The following is a 23,931-nucleotide window of genomic DNA, read 5'->3' on the forward strand; positions in this document are numbered from 1 at the left end:
TTCATCTCCGGGAAAGGTGCTACCAAGTTTTGCAAAAGTATGCTCTGGAAAGGCCATTTAGTTTAGGTGGAAAATGTGGGGATGGAAGAAAATGGGGTTAATTTTGGAATAAAGATGAAAGAAAATGGTGACAGCGTAAAATGGTGCAGTTGCTATAGAAAACAATATAGCAGTTTCTCAAACAGTTAAAAAAATGAATTACCATATGATCTAGCAATTTTAATTCTCAGTGTATCTCCAAAAGAATTGAAGGCATGGTCTCAAAAAAATTTTGAACATCCATGTTCATAGCAGCATTATTCACAATAGCCAAAATGTGGAAGCAACCCAAGGTGTCCATCAATGGATGAATGGAGAAACAAAATATGGTATATACATTCAATGAATTTTTAAAAATTTTTATTTCTAAAGGGATTTTTAAATTTTTTTAATTGAAACATACTGATTGTACATATTTATAGGGTACAGCTATATCGCAATACATGTATATAATGTGAAATCATCAAATCATGGTAATTAGCATATTCATCATCAGAAAACTATCATTTCTTTGTGATGAGAACATTGGATTTCCTCTCTTCTAGACATGTGAAAACATACAATAAATTTTGTTAATTATGGTTGCCTAGCACTCCTGTACATCACTAGAACTTATTTTTCTTATTCAGCTGTAATTTTGTGTCCATTAACCAACTTCTTATCCCCACCCCTTCCCAGCCTCTACTCTCTACTCTTAAAAGTTCAACTCATTTATTTTGGTTTTTTTTAGTTCCCACATATGAGTGAGAATGTGTAGTATTTATTTTTCTGCACCTGACTTATTTCACTTAACATAGTGTCTTCCAGGCTCATCCATGTTGCCACAAATGACAAAATTTTATTCTTTTTCATGGATGAGTAGTATTCCATTGTGTATATATACAGTACATTTTCTTTATCCATTTATCTGTGATGGACATCGAGGTTGATTCCATATCTTGGCTGTTGCGAATAGTGCTGCAATAAACATGGGGTGCAGATATCTCTTTGGTTTGCTAATTTTCTCTGGGTAAATACCCAGAAGTGAGATTTCTGGATCATATGGTAGTTCTATTTTTAGTCTTTTGAGGAACTTCCATACTGTTTTCTATAATGGATGTATTAATTTGCATTTCCAACAACAGTATATAAGAGTTCCCCTTTTTCCCCATCCTTGCCAGCATTTGTTATTTTTTGTCTTTTTGATAATATCCATTCTAACTGGGTAAGATGATATCTCATTGTAGTTTTGATTTGCATTTTCCTGATGATTAGTGATGTGGAGCATTTTTTCATATATCTCTTCATCATTTGTGTTTCTTCTTTTGAGAAATGTCTATTCAGATCATTTGCCCATTTTTTAATTGGATTATTTGTTTTTTTGCTGTTGAGTTGTTTAAGTTCCTTATATATTCCGGATATTAATTCTCTGGTTGGATGAATAGTTTGCAAATATTTTCTCCCCTTCTGTTGGTTGCCTCTTCACTCTGTTGATTGCTTCTTTTGTGGTGCAGAAGCTTTTAAGTTTGATGTAATCTCATGTATATACCTTTGCTTTTGTTGCCTGTGATGTAGAAGTCTTCTCCACAAAATCGATGCCCTGAACAATGTCTTGGAGTGGTTCCCCTATGTTTTCTTCTAGTAGTGTTATAGTTTCAGGTCTTAATTTAAGTCTCTAATCCATTTGAGTTGAATTTAGCATATAATGAGAGATAGAGGTCTTGCTTTTTTCTTCTGTAGGCAGATATCCAGTTTTCCCAGTACCATTTATTGAAGAGGCTGTCTTTTCTCCAATGCATATTCTTGGCATCTTTGTCAAAGATCAGTTGGCTGTAGATATGGTATTTATTTCTAGGCTTCCTATTCTATTCTGTTGGTCCATGTGTCTGTTTTCATGTCAGTATCATGCTGTTTTGATAGCTTTGTAGTATATTTTGAAGTACTATATTTTTATTTTTAAAAAATTTTCTCCACATTCCATTTGATAAATCAGTATTTTTAATTCTGGCTTAAAAGTTATTTATTCTACTATTATTCTTTGTTGTTATGCATAACTCCTACTTGTTTTAGTTTTTCTCATTCATTTGCAATGCAAGATTTCTCTTTTTTCTGGATTCTATTTGCATATGCCTTCTCCCCAATAACTTCTTTTCTCCTACACTAGGAATTTTGTATCATCCAGGGTTTTAATTTTAAGTCATGAATTTACACTTTTGGGTGTGTAGGGTTACTTCTTTAGACAAAATATCCTTTTGTAAGTTATTTGTATTCTTAATTCTGTTCTTCTCTTAGTCACTTTCTTCTTTGTGCTGACAGTATGCCATTCCCATGTGCTTATCTTCTATTTATTTATTTATTTTTATTGTAACATAGCTGATTTTACATATCTGTGGGGTACAGAGTTGAATATCAATTCCTGTGTGTAATACATGATGCTCAAGTAAGGATAATTAGTATATTCCACATTATATAATGTAATCATTTTTTGTTGGCCATTACCAATTCTTTCCTTACCCTTGATTCCTCCCCCTTTCCCACTCTGGTAACCTTTATTCTGTTCTCTTCTTTTGAAAGTTCAACATATTATTGTGATTGTGCTTATCATATTTAATTGAATTATGTTTGCACAAATAGCTCTTCAACTAATCTCTGAAATCCTTGAAAGCAGAAACTTTTTGTGCTTTATTTATTGTTATGTCACCCAACATAATATGTCAAATATGTTAGAATTTGATAGACATTTTTCAATTGATGCTTAAATGAAGAAACATTCCCCAGGCCACTTAGAATAGTCATGAGCACTGACATACATTTATTGAACATTTACTGAATTTAAGGAAGTTGGATCAGTACAGGCCATTAAGGCCTTAGTCCTTAAATTATGTTTCTTTTTTGCTTATTTTTCACACCTCAATATTACTGTTTTCCTTTTTCCCCTCTGCAGTCAGACTTCATTCAAAAGTGTAAACTGGGTTTCTTACAGCTCTTACTTTCCAGTAGGTTAAACCATTTAAAATATTTTAACTTGTCATTTTAAACCACTATTTAAAAAAGAAAGAAAGAAAGAAAAAGACATAGGTAATTATCCTAAAAAAGTTTAAGAAAAACATCTTGAAGAAATTTGACTTCAAGTAGCTTCTCCTGACAGGATTTTCTTAGCATCTGCTAAAGGAGTTTAATAAACAATGTCTTGATTGTGAGCTCAATTAATTTCTAACAAGAGGGCAGGAAGTGTTTGATGCTAGAAATATTAAAGGCAATCCACTGAGGCAATCCACATTACTGATAAAGGAATTAAGACACAAGGGGGAAGTGGGCAAGAGGCTCTGTTTTCCCACGCTGAGTTTTAGATTGCTTTGGAAATGTTCCGAGAAAGGAAGACACATGAAAGGTCTTGTTATGTCAGCACTTTTGTCCTGCAAAACAGCCCTAGAAAGCTTTCCCTATTCTACAAAAGAAGCCCAGTGACCTCGCTATTCCTCAGGTTCTGTATTCTTTTCCATCTTTCTTTAATAACTAACATACATGAAATATCAGCTTTCACTTGCTGCTCCCACTTTCTCATTGCCCACATTTTAAAAACTTTTTGGGATCCGGCTTTGACTCTCATCATTCTAATCACATTTGTCTTTGTCAACAACAATGGTTCTTTTCTCAACTACCATTTGCGGGGAGCGCAGCAGGCTGGAATGGGGATCCAAACCCTTGACCTCAGTGTTGTAACACTGAGCTTCAACTAGCTGAGCAAACTGGCCAGCCCCCCTTTAATTTTTTTTTCTTTGCAGCATTTGATAGTGGTAAACAGATCTCCTCAATAGTTTCTTCCTTCTGAGACTGAATACTATTGATTTTAATTTGCCACCTATGATAACCCTTTGTCTGGAATTGCTTCCAGCAATGTCTAAATGTAGGCATTTCTTTAGGGTCTATTCTTGTTTGTGTTTTTGTTTTCCTCTGTACATTCTATTCTTCAGCTATTTTATCTGATTCCTTGAACCACTCTGTATATGGATTTTAATAGTTTATCTTCAGTTCTAACTTCTCCCTTTGACTTTAGACATGAATTTCCCAAATCTCAAACACACTAAGATTGCATTTGTCACTATTCCCATCATCACTTGCTTTTCGTTCCATGTTCCCTTTCTTTGTTAATGCTTTTAGCATGATCCCGTCACTCTAAGCTCTTCAGCTCTGACTCCCCTGCACACAGTGCCTTCACATCCACTTTCTTTCAACCTCTATTGTTTCTACCTTGCACATCATTTTCCCTTGCCCCTACTTTCTATTTTTTTGCTAGAATATTATGAAAACTTCCTAAGTAATCTTGGTTCATTTGGCTAAAACAACCTTTAAGAGGCAAAGTATTGACTAAATAATTCTCTTGCTCCTTATATCTTGAACAGTTCTTCACCACCTTTTGAATAATATTCAGCACCCCTGGCTTAGTAATTGGGGTACCAGTAGTCTGTTTTGCATTTTTTCCCTCTGTACTCTAGCATGTACTTAATTTTGCAACCAAGATACATAATCAGCCTGTCCTCAAATTCCCTTTCTTCACAGCGCAGTTCAAAATCTGTGCTGCCAATTGCTAAGTACCTCCCCCAATTTTAGATTATTTTATTTCCCTCTCATTTACTTGAGTACTTTATCCATGTGTATACTTAATATTTAAGACCTACTTACAAAAACAATCTATAAAACTTTGTAAGAATGAGTTCTTATCAGAGAAATAGGTATTTCCATTTCTTAAGAAAAAACCAAATGGTGGGAGGGTCGGGGGAGGGTGGTCTCATTTCCACACAAGGAAGACATGCCACCTAGTGACATTTCCACCACACTACGATCCTTGCCTCTGAGACCCAAAGCCTGAAAACCCACCTCTAAATTTTCGTCAAGGAATATGTCAAATCAGAATCTTTTTCTCCCCCTGATACAACATAGTGTCACAAGAAAAACTGTTGCATATTAATTACTTTTTGCATACAATTACTCACTGGAAGCCAATTAATTTAGAGATGATATTATACATAAGTTCAGGGATACAGAAGAACCTAAAATTTTCATCTGTGTTAACAATCATCAGTGATGCATATGGATCCACTTTGAAAAAAGAAATTTAGAGAAGTACTTGAAAGCTTGGATAAATCTCTAATCAAGTGTGAGAATTATTTTTCCTCCTGAGATAACATACATAGCATACCCAGCAGAGTAATACTAAAATAATAAATATTAGTTAACGGAAGAAGCATAGGCTTTGGAGCCAGCTGGTTTGTCATCACCACATCTGTGTTGGAGCACAATAGTCAATCACTCCCAGTGACTATTTTCACATCTGAAAACATGGGGATAACAATATCTGTATTGTGAGTACAAGAAATAACATATAGAGAATGCTTGGCCTATTGTAAGCACTCATTAAATTAATGGTAGTTTGTTTTCAATAATTATTGTCCTTCCCACTTTTGATGATGTATATAGAGACATATATTTGATTTCAAGCTTAAAACCTGTTATTTCTAGATTCTCAATTTGTTTTTTTCCTGGTATAGAATGTATGTGTTGATAGATATTGTTACTTTCAAAACCTAGTGAAAGATTACATGCCTATTTGGTAAATATGTGACCAAATTGTCTATAAAAATAATCTATGTAAGTCATTAGAAGCTTATTTTTACTATTTCCAGAAGTGTTCGGAAAAAGTAAGCTATTCATACTTACAACTTTCCAGTTGCATTATACATGTCTGTACATCCATTGGAAAATTCTTGAGATCCATTGGACAGGAAAGTGTTAATGTCAATCTGAAAAAATTTAAAGTAATTATTTTTAAGGAAAATTTATGACATAATATTCTGTATTCAGGGAAACAATGTTGCTTTAGTAGTGACTAACATCTGCTCAAATAAAATTTTCTCCAGTTTAGGTATGTTATTTACCATGAAATAGCTATACCCTTATTATATAAATCATCTGGTTTTTTTTGGCGGGGGGGTTGTTGTATAAATAAACATCATACAACATTTATTTATCTATTTACTTATTCCTTTAGAGAGGGCTGTGGATGTCCAGAAAAGGTCTATACTTCTAGAAGAGACCCCCAAAGATAAATTTGAGAGTGGGTTCCATAAAATTAATACCAAATGCCAAAAGGCATATGTTCTCCAGAATCACAAAGACAGAATATTTGAGAGGCAAGTATATCAGGAGAATTGGAGTTGTAAATGTGAAAAAGCATGGTGCAGAGAAGCAATCCCATATGACAACTTTCAGTCATTTTTGTAACTACACTGAAGAAGTTGTCAGTAAACATCTGGCAATATTTAGTGGTGAATCTGAAGGACTTGAAAATGTAGTTATTAAAGTCAGGTTCCCTGCTGTGGTACTAGGGCATTTTTCCAGACCTCATCTGGGTCAGGAAATAGGTTTCTAGAATATCTGTGATATAATTCCATGTTTACCAAACAAACTTCTGATTTGGCTTCACACAGAGGGTAATCTGGATGGCATTCACCAGAAATCTGCCCATTAGAGAGGCTTTTCCTCCCACTTCCAGAGAACGTTAGTAATTTTATGCCAGATAATTCATCACCCTTGAAAACTTTTTGTTAGAAAAGTGTGTTACCCAGAACTCTTCAGGGATTACCAAGAATTTATAGTTCCTGGACCTCAGCCAGAGAGGCCCAAATCCAAACTCAGGTTTATTGAAATGAAGTTTTCTTCTGAGAACTCTCTAGCCAGCCCCTTTTATTGAAAGTATTCCCATTGAATTGTAGTGTATTAGTGAGCACCCAAGGCGGATCAATTTATCTACATGTTGTGAACCCAGGCTGATTACTTCAACACTACCCCCTCATATTGAAGTTTTGAAGTTTTCTCATCTCTAAAATGAAGATAATAATAGTACCTTGTAATGGATTGAATTATGTCCCCCCAAAACTCCCTGAAGCTTGAATTGTGTCCTCTAAGTTTTATGTATTAGAAACCTAGCCCCCACTGTGACTGTTAAGAGGGTGGGAAATCCTATTATGGTAATTGAAAGGTGGAGCCTTCAAGAGGTGATTGGATTGTAGGACCATGCAGTAGTGAATGGATTAAAAATGGTGGTCAGAGGCATGTTTCTGAGGGCTTTAAAAGAAGAGGAGAGTCTGTCTCTCTTGCTTTCTTTCTGCTCTCTCTGCTTCCACCATCTTGCAATGTGAGACTTCCCAGCCTCAGAATCTATAAGCAGTAAATTTTGTTTTTCTTTATAAGTTACCTGGTTTTAGGTATTTTGTTATAAGCAACAAAAACAGACTAATATACACCTACTCCAGAGTTGCTGTGAGTAATACATGAGTTAGTACATGTAAAATGCTTAGACAAGTGCTTGACACATAGCAAACAATAAGTATTAGTTATCAATTATTATTAATACATTCAACCACCCCTAGACTTCCCCATTTACCCCTTCTTCAAATTCTACAGTGTGGGCACAAAAGATGGCTGAATTAAATCACATACGAAAACTATTTAGGCTTGAACATAAAAATAACCAGCAACTCTACTAAATATAACCACATTCTCCAAAGTGGCATTTTTATGTACACCATAGACATAAAGATATAATGTTGTATATTCTACAGTGATTATTCTTGGTGAGTTGGGTCCAATTGACATAATTTGGGAACAGACATATGAAGGTACTGAATTTTTAAGAGTCCCAGGAGGTTCATTTGCTAATTCATTTGAGTCAGAGTTTGTAACTCACTAATTCATAGAGTTCAGTATTCAAGAGCAATTTTTCTCCTGGCTCAGCCAGGTTAAGTGATCCTGTAAGATCAGGCAGACTTACAAAAATCTCTCTTAAAAAGGCAATTGTAAAATTGGGTGGACACAGTGTTCTCTGCCTTGTGAAAGCATTTATTAGATGTGTATGCACATGTACGTTTTGAACACACACACATTAATTTTTCAAATATCCAAGGCTCTCAGCCAGTTGGTTTCAAATGTTGATTTGCAGAATGAATTCTGTGACCTTTTGTATGGAAGTAAATGGCATTCTCAGCATCCTTTCCATGCTCTCACCACGCGTGTGATGTCAAATTCATATCTTGGCTATTTTTCTGGCATAAAATAAGATATTACATAATTCTAAAAAGTAAATAGCACTTGAAAGGAATTATTTGGCAAAGAACACAGTTTGTAGAACTTCTGTCATAAATCATGTCCTACCCAAACCTATTTATTGGCTTTTCTTTCTTTCATATAAGGTACAATATAATTCTTTCACTGAATATTGAAAAATATGTGTCAACCTGGTGGGTGTGCTACTGAATTTCTTGATCAAAACATTCCATGTAAATTAAAGATAGGTCCTGACCTCATCAGCAGAACTGAATCAAGAGGCAATTAATTACACTCGACTGTTTTAGAAATGAATGTCTCCTTGTGTGAGGAGGACACTAAGTTCTCTTTCTGAGACAAAACACATAAACAGGATATGATGTTTTGTATTTTCCCTTAAGAAGTCTTGACTTAGCAAAGTAATAATGTTGAAAAAAGCTGACTATAATCTGTGACAAACAATTGGCCCCATTAAAATTCAATTTTTCCCCATTTTTGAACAAGTATTGCCTAGAGAATGGTGTTTATTTCAACCACTAATTGAACTAAAAATATTCTCTGACTTCATCATGTACTTTTAAAAAAAAATATTTGTATTCATTCCTAATAGTTCTAAATCTATTGTCATAAAGACAGTATCCTCTTAATTAGCAATTTAATCAGCTTTGAAATACTATCTGTAATATCATAATAGGTAATACATCTATAGTGCTTATTATGTTGTAGATACTATTCTAGACACTTTTTATATGTTAACTCATTTATTCCGTCCTAAAAATTTATAAGATAGGTAAGTGATATTACCCTATGTTAGAGATGGGCTATTCTAGACACTTTTTATATGTTAACTCATTTATTCCGTCCTAAAAATTTATAAGATAGGTAAGTGATATTACCCTATGTTAGAGATGAGGAAACTTAGATGTTGGTTAAATAACTTGTCTGATATTACACAGCAGAAACTGGTAGAGCTGAATTTATAACCCTGGTGGTCTAGTTCTAGATTCTATGCTCTTGACCTTATAACTGCCTCTCAAAAGCAATGGAACATTTTATATGAAAATGGGTTCTGTAATTGATGGGACATTTAAAATTTTGTATTTTTTGGGCCGAGCCTGTGGTGCACTTGGTAGAGTGCTGCGCTGGGAGCGCGGCGACGCTCCCGCCGCGGGTTCGGATCCCATATAGGACTGACCGGTGCACTCACTGGCTGAGTGCCGGTCACGAAAAAACGACAAAAAAAATAAATAAATAAATAAAAAATAAAATGAAAAAAAAATAAAATTTTGTATTTTTTATAGCACAAGAAATGATATATTACATACACTATTAGGTATTAAATTTAAAGTAAGATAGACGTAAGTAATTCTTCCAAAATAAATCAGAGAAATATAATTAAACTGTATAAAAATAAGGAATTTCCCCATTGATTTTATATATTTGAGTGATTTGGTATTTTATTATGAATGATTTTACAAAAAGTGAATCACTCTGAGGAGTAATTAGATTAGAAGGGAAATTAGAATTAGCTTCTATGAACTACTTTTGGAGTTTTGTTGTCCTCTGAATTTAGAGATGATCATAAATCTTACTAACTCCATCACCAAAACAATCTTAGTATTGTTGATGGTCTTTTTAGGAAGTTGATATAAGTGAGCTATGGACCTCTTTGGAAAAACATACATGATCACATGCATGCCAAATTCTCCTTACCCCATGCTATAGGCACTGGGAGAAATCACCCTCAGAGACCAATATGGAAAAAAATAAAACTTTATTGCCAGCAGCTGGGACCGCACCAGCCAATTCAGAGTGTGGTCCCAAGCCGTTTTTACTTTCGGTTTCTAAAACTGCAAGCGCGGCAACTCAGTCACCCGATCACTGCGCTAGGAATTATTAGCCAATGCAAGCAAGCCAACAGTACATAAGCTAATTTTGCAGTTAGCATGGCTCCTCCCAGCCCCTCTCACATTTTCCCTGCCCGGTTTTTCCATCTGAGTTTTTACAAAATGGAGGGGTTTTCTTAAAATGGCGCCAGTCCCATCAACAGCAGAAACATCATTTCAACCAAAGCATTGTAAACTGATCTCCCTTGCATAAACAGCATTAAAAAAAAAAAAAAAATAGTGAAATAAGTTTGCTTTTCTATTTAAAAACTAATGTCTGTCAATCTTCAAAAAATAAGTACATACTATACAAGTAAACTTTAATTTTTTTTGCAATCAAATTTCAAAGAAAGTGATTATATTTAGGTTAAATAAAAGTTGATGTTATCTTATGACCTTTGACAAACTGACGTACATAGCATCTCTGACACAAAATTTCTTCCTATTATTTGATTTTTAATGCAATAATGCTTCTATAATATAAGTAGTAAAGTTGGATGTATTAGCATGTTATTAGTAGTGTATTAGTATTAGGATTATATATTGCTTGCTTAGTAAAACAAGCAGCATATAATATGTTAACTGCCTATGATGTGCTTCCATTATCTTGTGATAAGGTTATTACCATCCCATTTTACAAGTGATAAAACTAAGGCTTAGGTAGATTAATAACTTACAAGAGTCCATACGGTGCTGATTTATGGATTCTGGAGAAAACAAAAGCATGCTTTTTTCTTTTCTTTTTTGGAAAGATAAAAATAACAACTTTAGTGCCTACTGTACACCTGACACTATGCTTGGTGTTTTAAAAACATTATTTCAGATTCTATTTATCACTATCATACGTGTAAGAAAAATGAGCCTCTCAGAAGTAAAGAGACTTTGCCCCAAATCACAGTTAGTAAATAGCAGAGCCTGGATCTGTGTTGGGAAGTATAGTCCCCCTTGGGCCTCTGGTTCTTCTATACCTCTTGCTGGGTATACCAAGACTGCGAGGCCCTGACCATTTTTTTACATGAGCCATTTCTTAGGGCCGTCTATGCAGCTGCTTATTTTGAGAGATGAAATAACACCATTGGCTTGGGCAGACAAGGCTTGCTTAAAGCTTGCTGTAAAAGTAGTGAGTTCCCAAACTCAGTGTTCCACGGTTGTGACACAGACCACTGGTGCGTGTTATATCCATCTGGGCCCATTTCATTGTTCCAGTGAGACTTGAGGACAGGGAGAAGTAAGGTGAATATGCCAGTATTCATGCTGCCTGCTTACAGTGAGTAATAAATTCTTTTTTCTCTCACTCAGGAGTCTTGTGTCTTTCATCAGCATCCATGAAATGGTGATAGGTTAACTTTACAAGCAGGGTAAAATGTCTATTGATTTTCTACAGGGGAAAATAAGAATTTATTTCCCTTATATTATACTCCATGCACACATAACTCACCACCAATCCTCAAAATTTAGTTCTATAAACATTTATGGTTAAACTAATATTCAGTGTTTGCATGTTATGGATATGTAATTATTGTTCATGGTTAAGCTTTGTAATTTGCTATATTTACAGCTTTTGTACGACATGTTGATAACCCTAGTGTTAATAAGTGTCTCATTTTAACACTTCAGTTTCTATATTCTTACTACTGCTTCAAATTCAATTCTCCATCAGAGCTACAAAATCCCTCTCAGTGGTTAAACACAGCAGGCAATTTGTCAATTCCATTTTTTTTATGAAAATCTCTCCTCTATTTTTTTTCCTGTTCTTATTTTTCAATTAGATATTGGACTTCTCTATTGATGTTCTGATTTTTTACATCCTTTCTCTCCTATTTTCTATTTCTTTGTGTCCTGATTCCACTTTTTGGGAGATTTCTTCACTTTATTTTCCAAATATTATGATGATTTTTTTTACACTTTGGTTTACTATTTCCTCTTACTATGCACTAAATGTCCCCATTTTCTCTTTCCTAGAAATATCTCATTCCATGCATGCAATCGTCTCTTCTGTCCAGAGTTATTTCTTTTATGGTCTCTTCTGCTTCCTGCATTTTCTCTGGAATCATTTTTTTTGCTTCCTTAATTTTTTTCCTTTTTTTCCTCTGTGTTTTTCTTCTGGCCTCTGCTTTTTGAAAGAAAATGACAGAATGTCCTCAAATGTCTGTCTATATTTAAGAATAAGGCACTAAAATCAATTTGGAGCTCAATTAGTAGCAGATGGCTCATTGAATAATGGTCTTAACTGCAGGATGATAACATAGCTGCCCAGAGGTTGCCCAAATGTCAGTATCTGTAGGTCTTTTCTCTTGCGCAAGTTAATTTCCCCAGAGGTATATTCTTATGTCTACTACTCAGTGGAAGAAGTTTAGGTGCAGCTTTCAGTACTTTAGGGTCAGCAAGGGGTATTCCCATTCAGTGTACAGACCTCATGCCATCCTCTTCTTCTCAGTATGACACCTCATGACAGGCACCAGTTGTGCCTGGAGTCTCTACCATGAAGTTCTTCAAAGAATCTCTCCCATGTTTTCTGTGCTCCTGCTTTCTGCCCAGATCAAAAGGCAGAAAGGCAGTCTCTAGTCTGAAGAGCAGGAGTGAGGAAATCAGGAATAGAGGGCCCCCTGTTGTTCCTACAAAGCCGAAATCAATTCTTTTTCTTTTAGCTCTTTTCTAGCCCCCACTTTCCCAAGCCCTAGCTGCCTCATATTTCTAAATGTTTAAAGATATTAGTTATTTTCTTCCTTTTGGCTTCCCTGCTTTGGTTTAGGTTTCCACTATCTCTGTCTGGTAAGTCAGTTTTAACAAGTGCTTCCTCTTCAAGCTTCGTAAACTGTTGTCATCACTTGTCTGTTGCTGTCTTCTTTTCCATTACTTTCATCCTCCTGTGTGTTAATGCCATTTTTGTTCCTTATTCAGTTTATTTTTTTGTTTTAGTGGTGTTTAAGGAGGAAATACAAATAAATGCATAAGTTACCTTTGCCAGGACATTCTGCTTTTTTCTTTAAACAAGCAGGAAAGCCAGATCTGTCATGAGACATTACAGATGCTTCATTTGCAAATTGAGCAAGATTTTTTCTTCTAGCACAATTTTTGTTAACAGAAAAACTGAAGATTTAAATCATTTGAAAATTTCAAAGCCCTGTGAATTTTCCAAAAATGACTTACAAAAAATGAATTTGTTCTTTGATCATGTGAGCCAGGATTACAAGAAACAAAACCTAGGAGTTAAAAGACCATCTGTTTCATCTAAATTCACATGAAAAGACAAAAGATGCATTTCTGAATTATTCCACAGCTTTCCTCAAATATTAGAAGAAATGTGAGCAATTCATAATGAAGGACACCATTTATAAAACAGACAATTTTAGTTTTATTCCTCTACTTCAAGACAGAAAACACTTGAGTATTTCCAAGGCCTCACCAATTCTACTTAAATTATTTAACTTTTCAATATTATAAATAAACTTTAGTATTTCTTTAATAAAGTGCATTTGAATTGGAGCACTAAGTGTTTTAGCACAGTTGTAGTCTTGAAATTACACAATTTTCTTAATAATAAGATCTATCCTATGTGACAAATTTTCAGGATGGGCAGAATTAAGTCCTTTCAACTTTGACGATATCAAATTGTAAGCAAAAAACTCCCCAAATAAAACCTATTCTAGCTTTTATATTCCATTGCATTCAGTGAAGAGGGAAAAACTAAAAGCTTAATAGTATGTTCTTTATATTGACATTTTCTAACTCCAAAAAGAATTAATATAGACAAATAAATATCTATAATCATATAGGAAACACTACACACACACAAGTACACATACATACACATCGTATTTCGTTTCTATCAGTGGAAGTAGTCTAGACATTCTAACTTGGCAATATAATTATTTTGTGTTACCCAGTGATATATTTTTGTAACTGATGCTTTCCAAAACCTGTCTGAAGTGAAACAGTACTTTAAAATACAATGTAAAATAATATAATACCTTTCACAAAGGTAATTTTCACATTACCAGGGAAAGATTTAAACTTGTTTTATTTATACCTTATCACAGATCCCTTGAAAACCATTATGAATCCACAGCACAGAGGAGTCATGCATCATGATCTCAGGCTAAGAGCCTTTCTCACTTAAAACATATGTATTTTATTCATAAGTAATACATGACTCACTCTGGAAAATTCAAAAATATAAACTTACATGTACTAAAATTCCCTTTTATTTCTGCCCAAATTTTGCTAGTCATTTCCATAAGTTGATTATTCTCAATCAATTGATGGTCATCCTTCTGAACTTCTTGTATAGATTTACATATATGAATATTTTTACATATATAGTTATGCTTATATATATAAATGGTTTAATTAAAAATAAACATAAAACATTTCCCTTAAATATATCTGGTAGGATTTTTCTTCGGAATACATTTAGATCTTATCTCATGCAGGGTATTTCATGATATGTGATCATTGTGTACAGCCATGTTCTTAATAATGAATATATAAAGGCTGGGGGTTTTTTTGTTTTTTTGTTTTTTTGGTGGCTGGCTGCTATGGGGATCTGAACCTTTGACCTTGGCATTATAACACCACACTCTAACTAACTGAACTAACTGGCCAGATGCTTTTGGTGCTATTTCAGTGTTGCACTGGGCATCTTTGTAAATGTATCTTACGTACAGATAAACACATATGTAATTTAGATTCCTAGAAAGAGTGTTGCTGAATTGAAGGATAAATGAGTTTTATATTTTTATATATCTTAATAAATCATCTTACCAGTTAATATCGTCATGTGCCCACAAAAATGGTATCAGACAACACTAAATATTATCAGTCTTGTTAATTTCTGTCTATAAAAATATGTTTTCTCATTTGTTACTTTCATTTCCTCCAACATCAGATTTATAACTTTTGCTTTAACTATCAAATGTAATTTAGAAAACTCAAAGTGAGGAGTCTATTATATTTATCTATCTTATTGCCTACTGTGCCCTTTCTTTCTTTTTGACATTCTTATGTTTTTTCTTTTATCATTTTTTTTTTTTCTGTTTAGAAACTTCTTTAGTCATGCTTTCAGGGTAGATTCACTCATAATAAAATCTCTTAGTTTTCCTTTGTCCAAGAATATTTTGATTTCCACTTCATTCCTGAAGGATATTTTCACTGGGTACAAGATTTTCACTGGGTAGGATGACAGTTCCTTTCTTTCAACACCTGAAAAGTATTTGTCATTTCTTTCTTGCCTCCGTGATTGCTGATGAAAAAGCTGGTATCATTCTATTCTTTTCTTTATAGTTAAGGTGTCATTGTTCTCTGTATGCTTTTGGGATTCTTCTTTAGTTTTCAGAAGTTTGTGTACTGTGTTTCTTGGTATGCTTATCTTTGGGTTTATCCTATTTTCAGACTCAGTGTCTTGAATCTGTTAGTTTATGTTGTTTGCAAAATGTCTAAAAAATTTAGACATTTTCTTTTTAAGCTCCATACACTTTCCCCTCTCTATCTGAGCTCTGAAGACATGAATGTTACATATTTTGTTGTACTCCCACAGGTCCCTGAGGCTCTGATCCCTCTCCCCATCTATTATTTCTCTATTGTTCACATCGAATAATTTTTATTATTCTATCTGACAGCTCACTGATTCTTTCCTCTGTCTTCTTCATTTTTCTGTTGAGCCCATCCACTAAGTCTTTACTTTGGTTATTGTATTTTTAAGTTGTAAAATTTCCATTTGATTTCGCTTTATAGCTTCTATTTCTCTGCTGAGGCTTTCTATTTTTTTCATTTGTTTCAGGAATATTTGTAATTGCCCATTTTTATCATGGCTACTTTAAAGTATTTGTCAGATATCTAGCATCTCTATTATTTGATGTTGGCATTCATTGATTGTATTTTTTCATGCATTTGGAGATCTTTCTCATTCTTTGTACGATGAATGATTTTTTTATTGAAGCCTGGGCATATTTAATATTATTTTATTAGACTCTGGATCTTAATTAAACTTTCTGTTTTAATTGGCTTTCTGTGACACTGCTCTGTCAGGGCAAGGGGGAGGTGCTGTCTCGTTACTTCCAGGTGGAGGAAGAAGTCCAGGTTTCCTAATGAGCCTCTATATTGACATGTGAGAGGAGAGGCTCCTAGTTATTGCTGGACATTCCTGCTCCCACATCATCTCCACTGACATCATGGTGGCAGTGGCCTTATTACTGCTGGGTGGTGTTGAAAGTCCTGACTCTCCACTCGGACCCCTCTGAAACTATCACATCAGGAAGGGAGGGAGGGCCTTGTTTCTTCAGGGTGAGTGTAGAATTCCTGGCTCTCCATGAGGGCTCCATTGACAATGCAAGGTGTGAGGCTTAATACAGGCTGGTGGGGGATGAAAGTCTAGCTCACTATTTGGCATTCCCTGATACCACCTTGACATAGATGTTAGGGTACCTTATTACAACATAGCAAGACTGGAAGTCTAGGCTCCACATTTGGGGTTCAATGGCTTTAGTGTGGGCGTGAGGTGGGGTCACATTTCTTCTGGAATATTTGGCTGGAGTAGAGCAGTTGTCTAAAGGTTTTCTCTTGCTATGATTCCTAACATCTAGAGAATGTTAGACTGGCTAGAGAAATTAGGCTTTTGTTGGGACTTTTTTTTTTTTTGTCTGTGGCTTTGGATGTTTCCAGGTTGCCAGCTTCTTCATCTCCAAGTCCGGGATATAGGAGGCAAGGAAAAAAAAAAAAAAAAAAAGAAAGAAAGAAAAGAAAAACTCCTGGGAATTCACCTGTATGTTGTTCCTCAGGTTCCAATGCCCTTAGCCAGTCTTTCTTCTTCTATCCACCATTGGGAGTCTCCTTAAGTTGTTACATGTATTATGTCCAGGGTTCTTAGTTGTACTTAGCAGGCAGAATAGGGAAAAACTGTTTTCTCCATTTTCCCAGAAGTGAAATTCTATCTTTTGATACTTGTATTTTTCGGTAATTTTCCAAAAAAGTTTGAAATCTCTTGCTTATACCTGGGATTCATCATTATGTTATTCATCCATATGGGAGTATAGGGCTTAATTAGTGATAGGACCTGAAATATTCCTTTATGTCATATGTAGCAGCACTCATGATTATATTAACATATATTAGTTAGTTTTCAGAAATCTGATGAAAGTGTCAGTTCACTGTAGAGTGATGTCACCCTGTCACTCATAGGAAGCAATAAATGTATTGAAAGGAAATTTGTTCACATGAAATAGAAAAATGTGAAAAGCAGACACAGTATATTGGATGGAAAAGATGAAAAGCAGACACAGGATAAACCATTATTTACAGAACCACTTTGCAGACAAAAGCATTCAAAATCACAAAGCCACTAAGATTAAGTTTTCATTCTTACTACTTTATCCTATACTATTACTTGGCAAAAATAGAAACATCCCTGATATTGGGCAGATGAATTCAAATCAAATATCCCATTCCCAATGAGAAGAAATGTCAACAAAAGGGAAAGTAAGAGAGAGATAAAATATAAGTTTTTAAGCTAAAAGTGTCAATATTAAGCCCACCTTGATACCTTTTAAAACAAGTTACTGGTTGTACAAATATTTAAACAGTTGCCTGTTGTTATAAGTAGAGCATATTCTCCATCTCCCAAGAAAGATGACATGTATTCTGCTCTTGACCTCCTATTTTTCACAACTGAGCTAAATTAAGAAAATAACAAAATGGAAGATTTTTAAGATAATCACTTTATTTTAGAAAATTTTTCAGATATAACAAAATCACTGTAAGTAGCTGTTTACTGGATCTGTACTTGTTTGATATTTAATGAATTGCCAAAGTTAAATGAGTTCTAGAGTCCAAATGTCAGAAAACTTGATGATTAGTGTTCATGTTTTGGTGTTCATTATTTTCATGTTTTGGTATTAGTCACTAAATGCTTCATGGTCTTCTGAGAAATAGCTAAAATGTAAATAAGAATTTTTCCAGGGATCGTGATAAAGGTTTTGATTGTCATCCATTTTTATATAATACAGTGATTTTTTTTTCTTTGCCTTCTTGAAAGTTTATCAACAAATCACTACTTTCCAGCATGACAGAAAGGATGAAAATTGCATAGCTAGGATAAAAATGCAAAAGGATGACTTAGAGAAGCTCAAGGATATCTAAAAAATACTTGAAAAATACATATACTTGAAAAATAATTTATGTGAAATGGATCTCAGACAAGCAAACCTGAACATGTTTTCACCTATAAATATTCAAAGGAAATATGTGTACATAATAACATAATCATAATGTATGATTTGATTTGCCATTAAAACTCCTATCAACCTGGCTAATGTTAAGAATCGGATTGTTAAGAAAGCGGATTTCCAAGAATTACTCATACAGTTTCTGGATCTGGGACTTGGGTCTGTTATTGTTGATCAGACGTTTGGAACTCAAGGGGAACCGTGATAGCATTTGTTCAAAATTTCAAAACTCTCACACAAAAACAAAAACAACAACAACAAAAAAACCCCAACCCTACAGTACTCTATTTTACCAAAATCAGGAATTTAAGTCTAGGACTTACCTTATTGAATATAGAACATTTCCGTTTTTGAAAATTCTTAGCAATTTGTTGTCTGTAGTGACTTCATGAAAGTTAGCGCCCTTTTCATTGGCAAAGAACAAGTCAGGTTTCCAAATGGAGTCCAGCATGGAAGGGTCGAGGTCTAAAGAGTCGTCAGGATATTCACTATATGCAAGGCGAGGATCATTCCATTTCTGACGAAGAAAGATATTCACTCTGTAATCCTATGATAAAAGAAAGAAAGAAAGAAAGAAGGAAGCTCTGCTTTAAAAAGTTTAGAATCCATGGCGTCACCGTAGTGTCTCATCAGTTGTAGCAGATGTAGCACTCTGGGGGAGTCTATGCTTGTGTGGGGGCAGGGAGTATATGGAAGTCTTTGTATCTTCCTCTCAATTTTGCTGTGAACCTAAAACTGCTTTAAAAAATAAAGTCTTTAAAAGAAAGTTTAGGATCTTATGTGTCTTACGTGCTATTCTTTGGGCTTTGCTGAACTACAATAAGAGCCACTGGCATCCTTGGGAGATTTCCAAACCCTAAATCCTCACTCTTTTCACTACCTGAAAGAGTCATTTGAAGTTCTGAAGTTTTGCCCGTATCTTCAGTAAACTATATGCCTTCAAAGAAAAGACCACAGCTTATTATATTTATATTTTGCTGTTTCATTCAAATTTTACTTCCCTGATTTGTCAGAATAAAATATAGAATTGCTATTAGACACTTGGAGTAAAATATTTTCACCTTTGCATTTATTTTCTAGAGTAGTTTCTTTTTAGTAGATATTTAATAGCATCTAGAGTACATACAGTAAATTTTCTTGAATGCTGTCTGTATTACAAAAATGATGATATATACATATATATATATATGAGAGTACTTGAAAAATTCCTGGAAAGATTCATATTACCTTTCAATTCTACTTTTCCATGAACTTTTTGAATTACCCTTGTACTTTTTCACAATAAAAACACATTTTCTCATGTTTAATATAGCACATAATTTCTATGAAATGAGTAATTTGGGAAAAATAAAAAGTGATTTTAGAATAGCAAAGAAATAATAAAGGATAATTACTGGCAATAATCCTTTAAGAAGATTTGGCTAATGAGATTTCCCAATCAGATCTTTCATAGTTAATTTTAAAAGGAGAGGAGTTAATGATTTCAACCAAATTTTTGCTCACCATTTCTGGACTAATGTATAGAATGACATGGATTGATAGCTGAGTATATGTGTAGTATTTATGTATACACAGTACATGAAAGAAAGTACCACACATGACTTTATAAATATAATTTTCCCCTTAGATTTTTGAAATGAGCAAATAAATTAAGTATAGACTTCATTGTAAGCATGATTAAAGCAAATGTTTGATGAAAGCATCATTTCCATGAAAAATAAACATGGCTGGAGATATTCTGAGAAACTGAAACCAATTTTCATCTGTTTTTCTATTTCTTTTTTTTTTTTTTTTCGTGACCGGCACTCAGCCAGTGAGTGCACCGGTCATTCCTATATAGGATCCGAACCCACGGCGGAAGCGTCGCCGCGCTCCCAGCGCAGCACTCTACCGAGTGCGCCACGGGCTCGGCCCTGTTTTTCTATTTCTTGAATACCAAATTATGAGTCGTTAGAATATTGTAACCAAACAATCACAAGGATACTTGCTTAACATCAGACCAGGTAGACAGCTTACCTTATAGATAGGTCAAATTCAGAGTTTGCACTGAATGTTACAAATCAGTATGCCCCCTAGATCAATGTGCACTGAGACCACTATCTTCTAACTGCAGCTAAGGCTACATAGCAGATAATATTTTTTTCTGCTTCCTAGGTGCCGCATGTATCCTCCAAAGTGACAATGGAGCAGAGTTCACTTCAGCTTTTTACCAGAGAGCTCATGATAATGTAGAAACTTCACCAGCCACAGGATCTGTAGAACCTATAAACGGGGATATGTGAACAAGCACCTACCAGCCGAGAACAGGTTGTCCTCTCTTAGCCTATGGTTTAGAGCACCGTGAAACACAGCTTCACGGCTGGCCAGTTCTGGTTTCCTTTGCCATTGTGCAGTGTGTGCCCTACCTACCACCAAAGGAACAATCGGACTAAAATCAGACTCTCCCTACCTCACAGGCAGGAGAAGGCTGAACAGGGACAAGTTATAATCCTGCCTGCCAGGAAAGATAACTAACTAGTAAAGAATTTACATTTGGAGTGATTCCTTAAATAGATAACAAAATTGTTTGGAGCATTTTGATGCTGTAACATATTTCTTGACTGAGAACTCTCAGGAGCTGTTCTCCAACTTAGGTTAAAATAAAAATACTTTTAAGCTGCAGTATATGTAATAAAATTTGGTTGAATTTCTTTATCCTCTTGTTATTGGTACTAGTGATAAACTTTATAGACACAATTTCTTATTTCTCAGGAACAATTTTGCTCCAAGAGTGAGCTATAAAAGGCATCAAGTAGGCTTCAGTTTCTGTTTCTAAATCACACAATGGAAAATCAACTGTCTCCGATCACCGAGGCCAAACATTATCCTATATTCACTGTGGTACTCTTTCTGTGAATAACCGGAAAAAAATCTTGTTTTTTAGCACATTTAGGTCTTTGGTTTAGGGCCAGGATCCAAAGCAAAACTCTAAAATGACTATGTCCTGAAAACCTAGAAACTTAGGTTTTAACAATCCTCACAGTTTGGGTTTTGGTTTGCCTGCAAACGAACATTGAGATGGGAAACTTCCCAATAAACAACCAAATTCGGCATTTCAAAAATATTATTTTAAGGCCAATTCCTCATAACCACTGTATCCTTATTTAGCATCCAATTATATTAATTATTTTCGAGCCTTGGTAATTTGTGAAAACATGCAAAGAAAAGGGTAAATAAACTGACACAAATACCACCCTAAAATAAGTCCTATATTTGAAATAACTTGCCTATAATAAAATACCCTAGACTGAAAAAGAAAACAGCTTTGTACATCATCAGACTATAAGATGTGTATGCGGCATTTGCAAAAAAAAGCATTCATTGACTATAAATAGAATAAAGACTAAATGTTTTATTAACTGAATTTTCCCTGTTCATCAGTTCATCAATTTAGATTATGCTATCAATGTTTATTTTTCTATAAGGGTAAATATGTAGAAAGGATATATATATATATATAATTTTAAAAAAAGACACTAATAACTATAAAATTATATATATACTGAGAGTAAAATAAATATTAATGTTTCACATTTTTAAAATCTGGACATATATTAAATTCATTCATAAGTCTTATGAGGCAGCTGATTTGACCCTTGTATGGAAACATAAAATTTTAGTACACAGACATTAATGATTCTTTTGTCTTACAAACTCCTTCTGCAGTAATATACACTTTGGGGAAGCTTTCAGAAGTTAATTTATTTTTTTCATGTGTTACAGAATAAACTTTATTTGTAAATATATGTTATACTGTATCAGCATATATTAATATTATATAATAACTTATTGAAATATAATCATATTCTTAATATAAAAAAACTAATTTTGACATTTTGGAAGTACAGTAATAGGCTTTATTCTAATTAACTTAAATTAATTGAGTAAGAAAATAGTTTGTTGACAAATAAAATTATATATCAAGTTTGGTTTTGGAAATAAGTAGAATAGTCCCTTGTTATCTGTGTTTTTTGCTTTCTGTGGTTTCAGTTACCTGTGGTCAAATTCAACCAAGGTCTGAAAACGCTGAATGGAGAATTCAAGAAATAAACTATTCAGTTTTAAATTGTGTGTCATTCTGACCAGCATAATAAAATTTTACTTTATCCCATTCCCTCTGCCCAGGATGTGAATCATTCCTTTGTGCAGTGTAACCACGCAGCAGACACTACCTGCCTGTTAGTCACTTAGCAGCCATCTCAGTTATCATATTGACTGATTACAAAGAGAAAGGTGTATACAGAGCAATAAGATATTTTGGGAGAGAGAGAGAGAGAGAGACTATATTCACATAACTTTTATTATAGTACACTGTTATAATTGTTCTATTTTATTATTAGTTATTATTGATCTCTTACTGTGCCTAATTTATCCATTAAACTTTATCATAGGTATGTATGTATAGGAAAAAACATAGCATATATAGACTTTGGTACTATCTGCAGTTTCAGGCATCTACTGGGGGTCTTAGAACCTATCTTCTGGGATAAGGGGGTACTACTGTAACTGTTAAGATATAGTTTAAATTCAATCTCTCTGTCACATAATTAAAAATACACTCCACACTGCATTTTCTGATACAGTGTTTGAAATTCTTACATTTTGAGGTACAAAAAGTAATAATAAATAATGCATATCAGGCGAACTATTAGAATGGTGAATATACCAGGCTCAGGAATAAGTCTTCTGGGGATCAAATCCCACTTCTCCCAGTTAATAGCTTTCTAATGTCCTTGTGCCTTGTTTCTTCATCTGTAAGATAGGGATGGTTATAATAATACCTCCTTTGATAGGGTTGTTGTGAGCACTGAAGCAGTCCACTTAATGTACTTAGAACTGCACTCATTAAATATTAGTTTTTAGGCCTCCCCAAATTAGAAGACATATTAAATAGAAATTTGGTATATTTTCTGTTTCTAAATTAGTTTTGAAGTACTAGGGATATTTTGATTTGCCATGCTGGAATTTGGGACAGATAATTGCAACTTTGAAATCTGGCCGATAACATCTTGTGGAAAATTTGCAGAACTATTACAATAAATTGATCATCGACTTTATATATTAAATTTTATATTTTAACATTGAGGCAGTTTTAGATTTTTTTATCTTTATTCAATTGCCCCAATTTCCCCCATATATATGCATACATACATACATACAAATGTACGTACACTCACATATCAAATTTGAATGTTTGTGCATATAAGGCCCTTATCCGTAATGGTACATATAGCTGCTCACAACTACATGGAACTTTGTGCCAAATGTTATACTACATGCTTCATGAATGAGGTAGGTGCTATTATTTGCCTACATTTACAGATGTGGAAAATAGGACAAAGTTAAGATAAGTAACTTTAACAGGATCAATAGAGCTAATAAGTGAAAGAGCTGTAATTCAGACCCAGAGGTGTTGGCTTAAGAGCTTTACAGGACACACTGCCCCCATGACATACTGCCACTCGTGTTTACCTTGTATGCAAACCAAACATTCTACAAATTAATGCAAAGATTCTGGGTTTAAGTGGTTTATGTTTGTTTTCGTAAGGAATTTTGGACTTACTGATCAGTATGCTTACTGATAAGAAATTACAAATACTATCTCTAACTGTTCTCAGAGTAAATTTAGTATGTTTCTAGTTGTTATTTCCCCATAATAGGTACCC

General features: G+C 34.2%; 1 protein-coding gene across 2 annotated transcripts in view; it reads right to left on the minus strand.

Annotated features, from left to right (window-relative positions):
* GLRA3 (glycine receptor alpha 3) overlaps positions 1–23,931 on the minus strand; it is a 160,231-nt gene that overhangs the window by 50,915 nt on the left and 85,385 nt on the right. For both annotated transcript variants that reach the window (XM_063077170.1, XM_063077171.1), the window contains exons 4-5: positions 18,550–18,773; positions 5,737–5,819 (exon numbers count right to left, since the gene is read on the minus strand). In XM_063077170.1, the coding sequence (XP_062933240.1) occupies positions 5,737–5,819; positions 18,550–18,773 (307 nt within the window). The remainder of the gene's footprint in view (positions 1–5,736; positions 5,820–18,549; positions 18,774–23,931) is intronic.

The sequence above is a fragment of the Cynocephalus volans genome, chromosome 13 (assembly GCF_027409185.1).
Source record: "Cynocephalus volans isolate mCynVol1 chromosome 13, mCynVol1.pri, whole genome shotgun sequence".
Classification (NCBI taxonomy): Eukaryota; Metazoa; Chordata; class Mammalia; order Dermoptera; family Cynocephalidae; genus Cynocephalus; species Cynocephalus volans.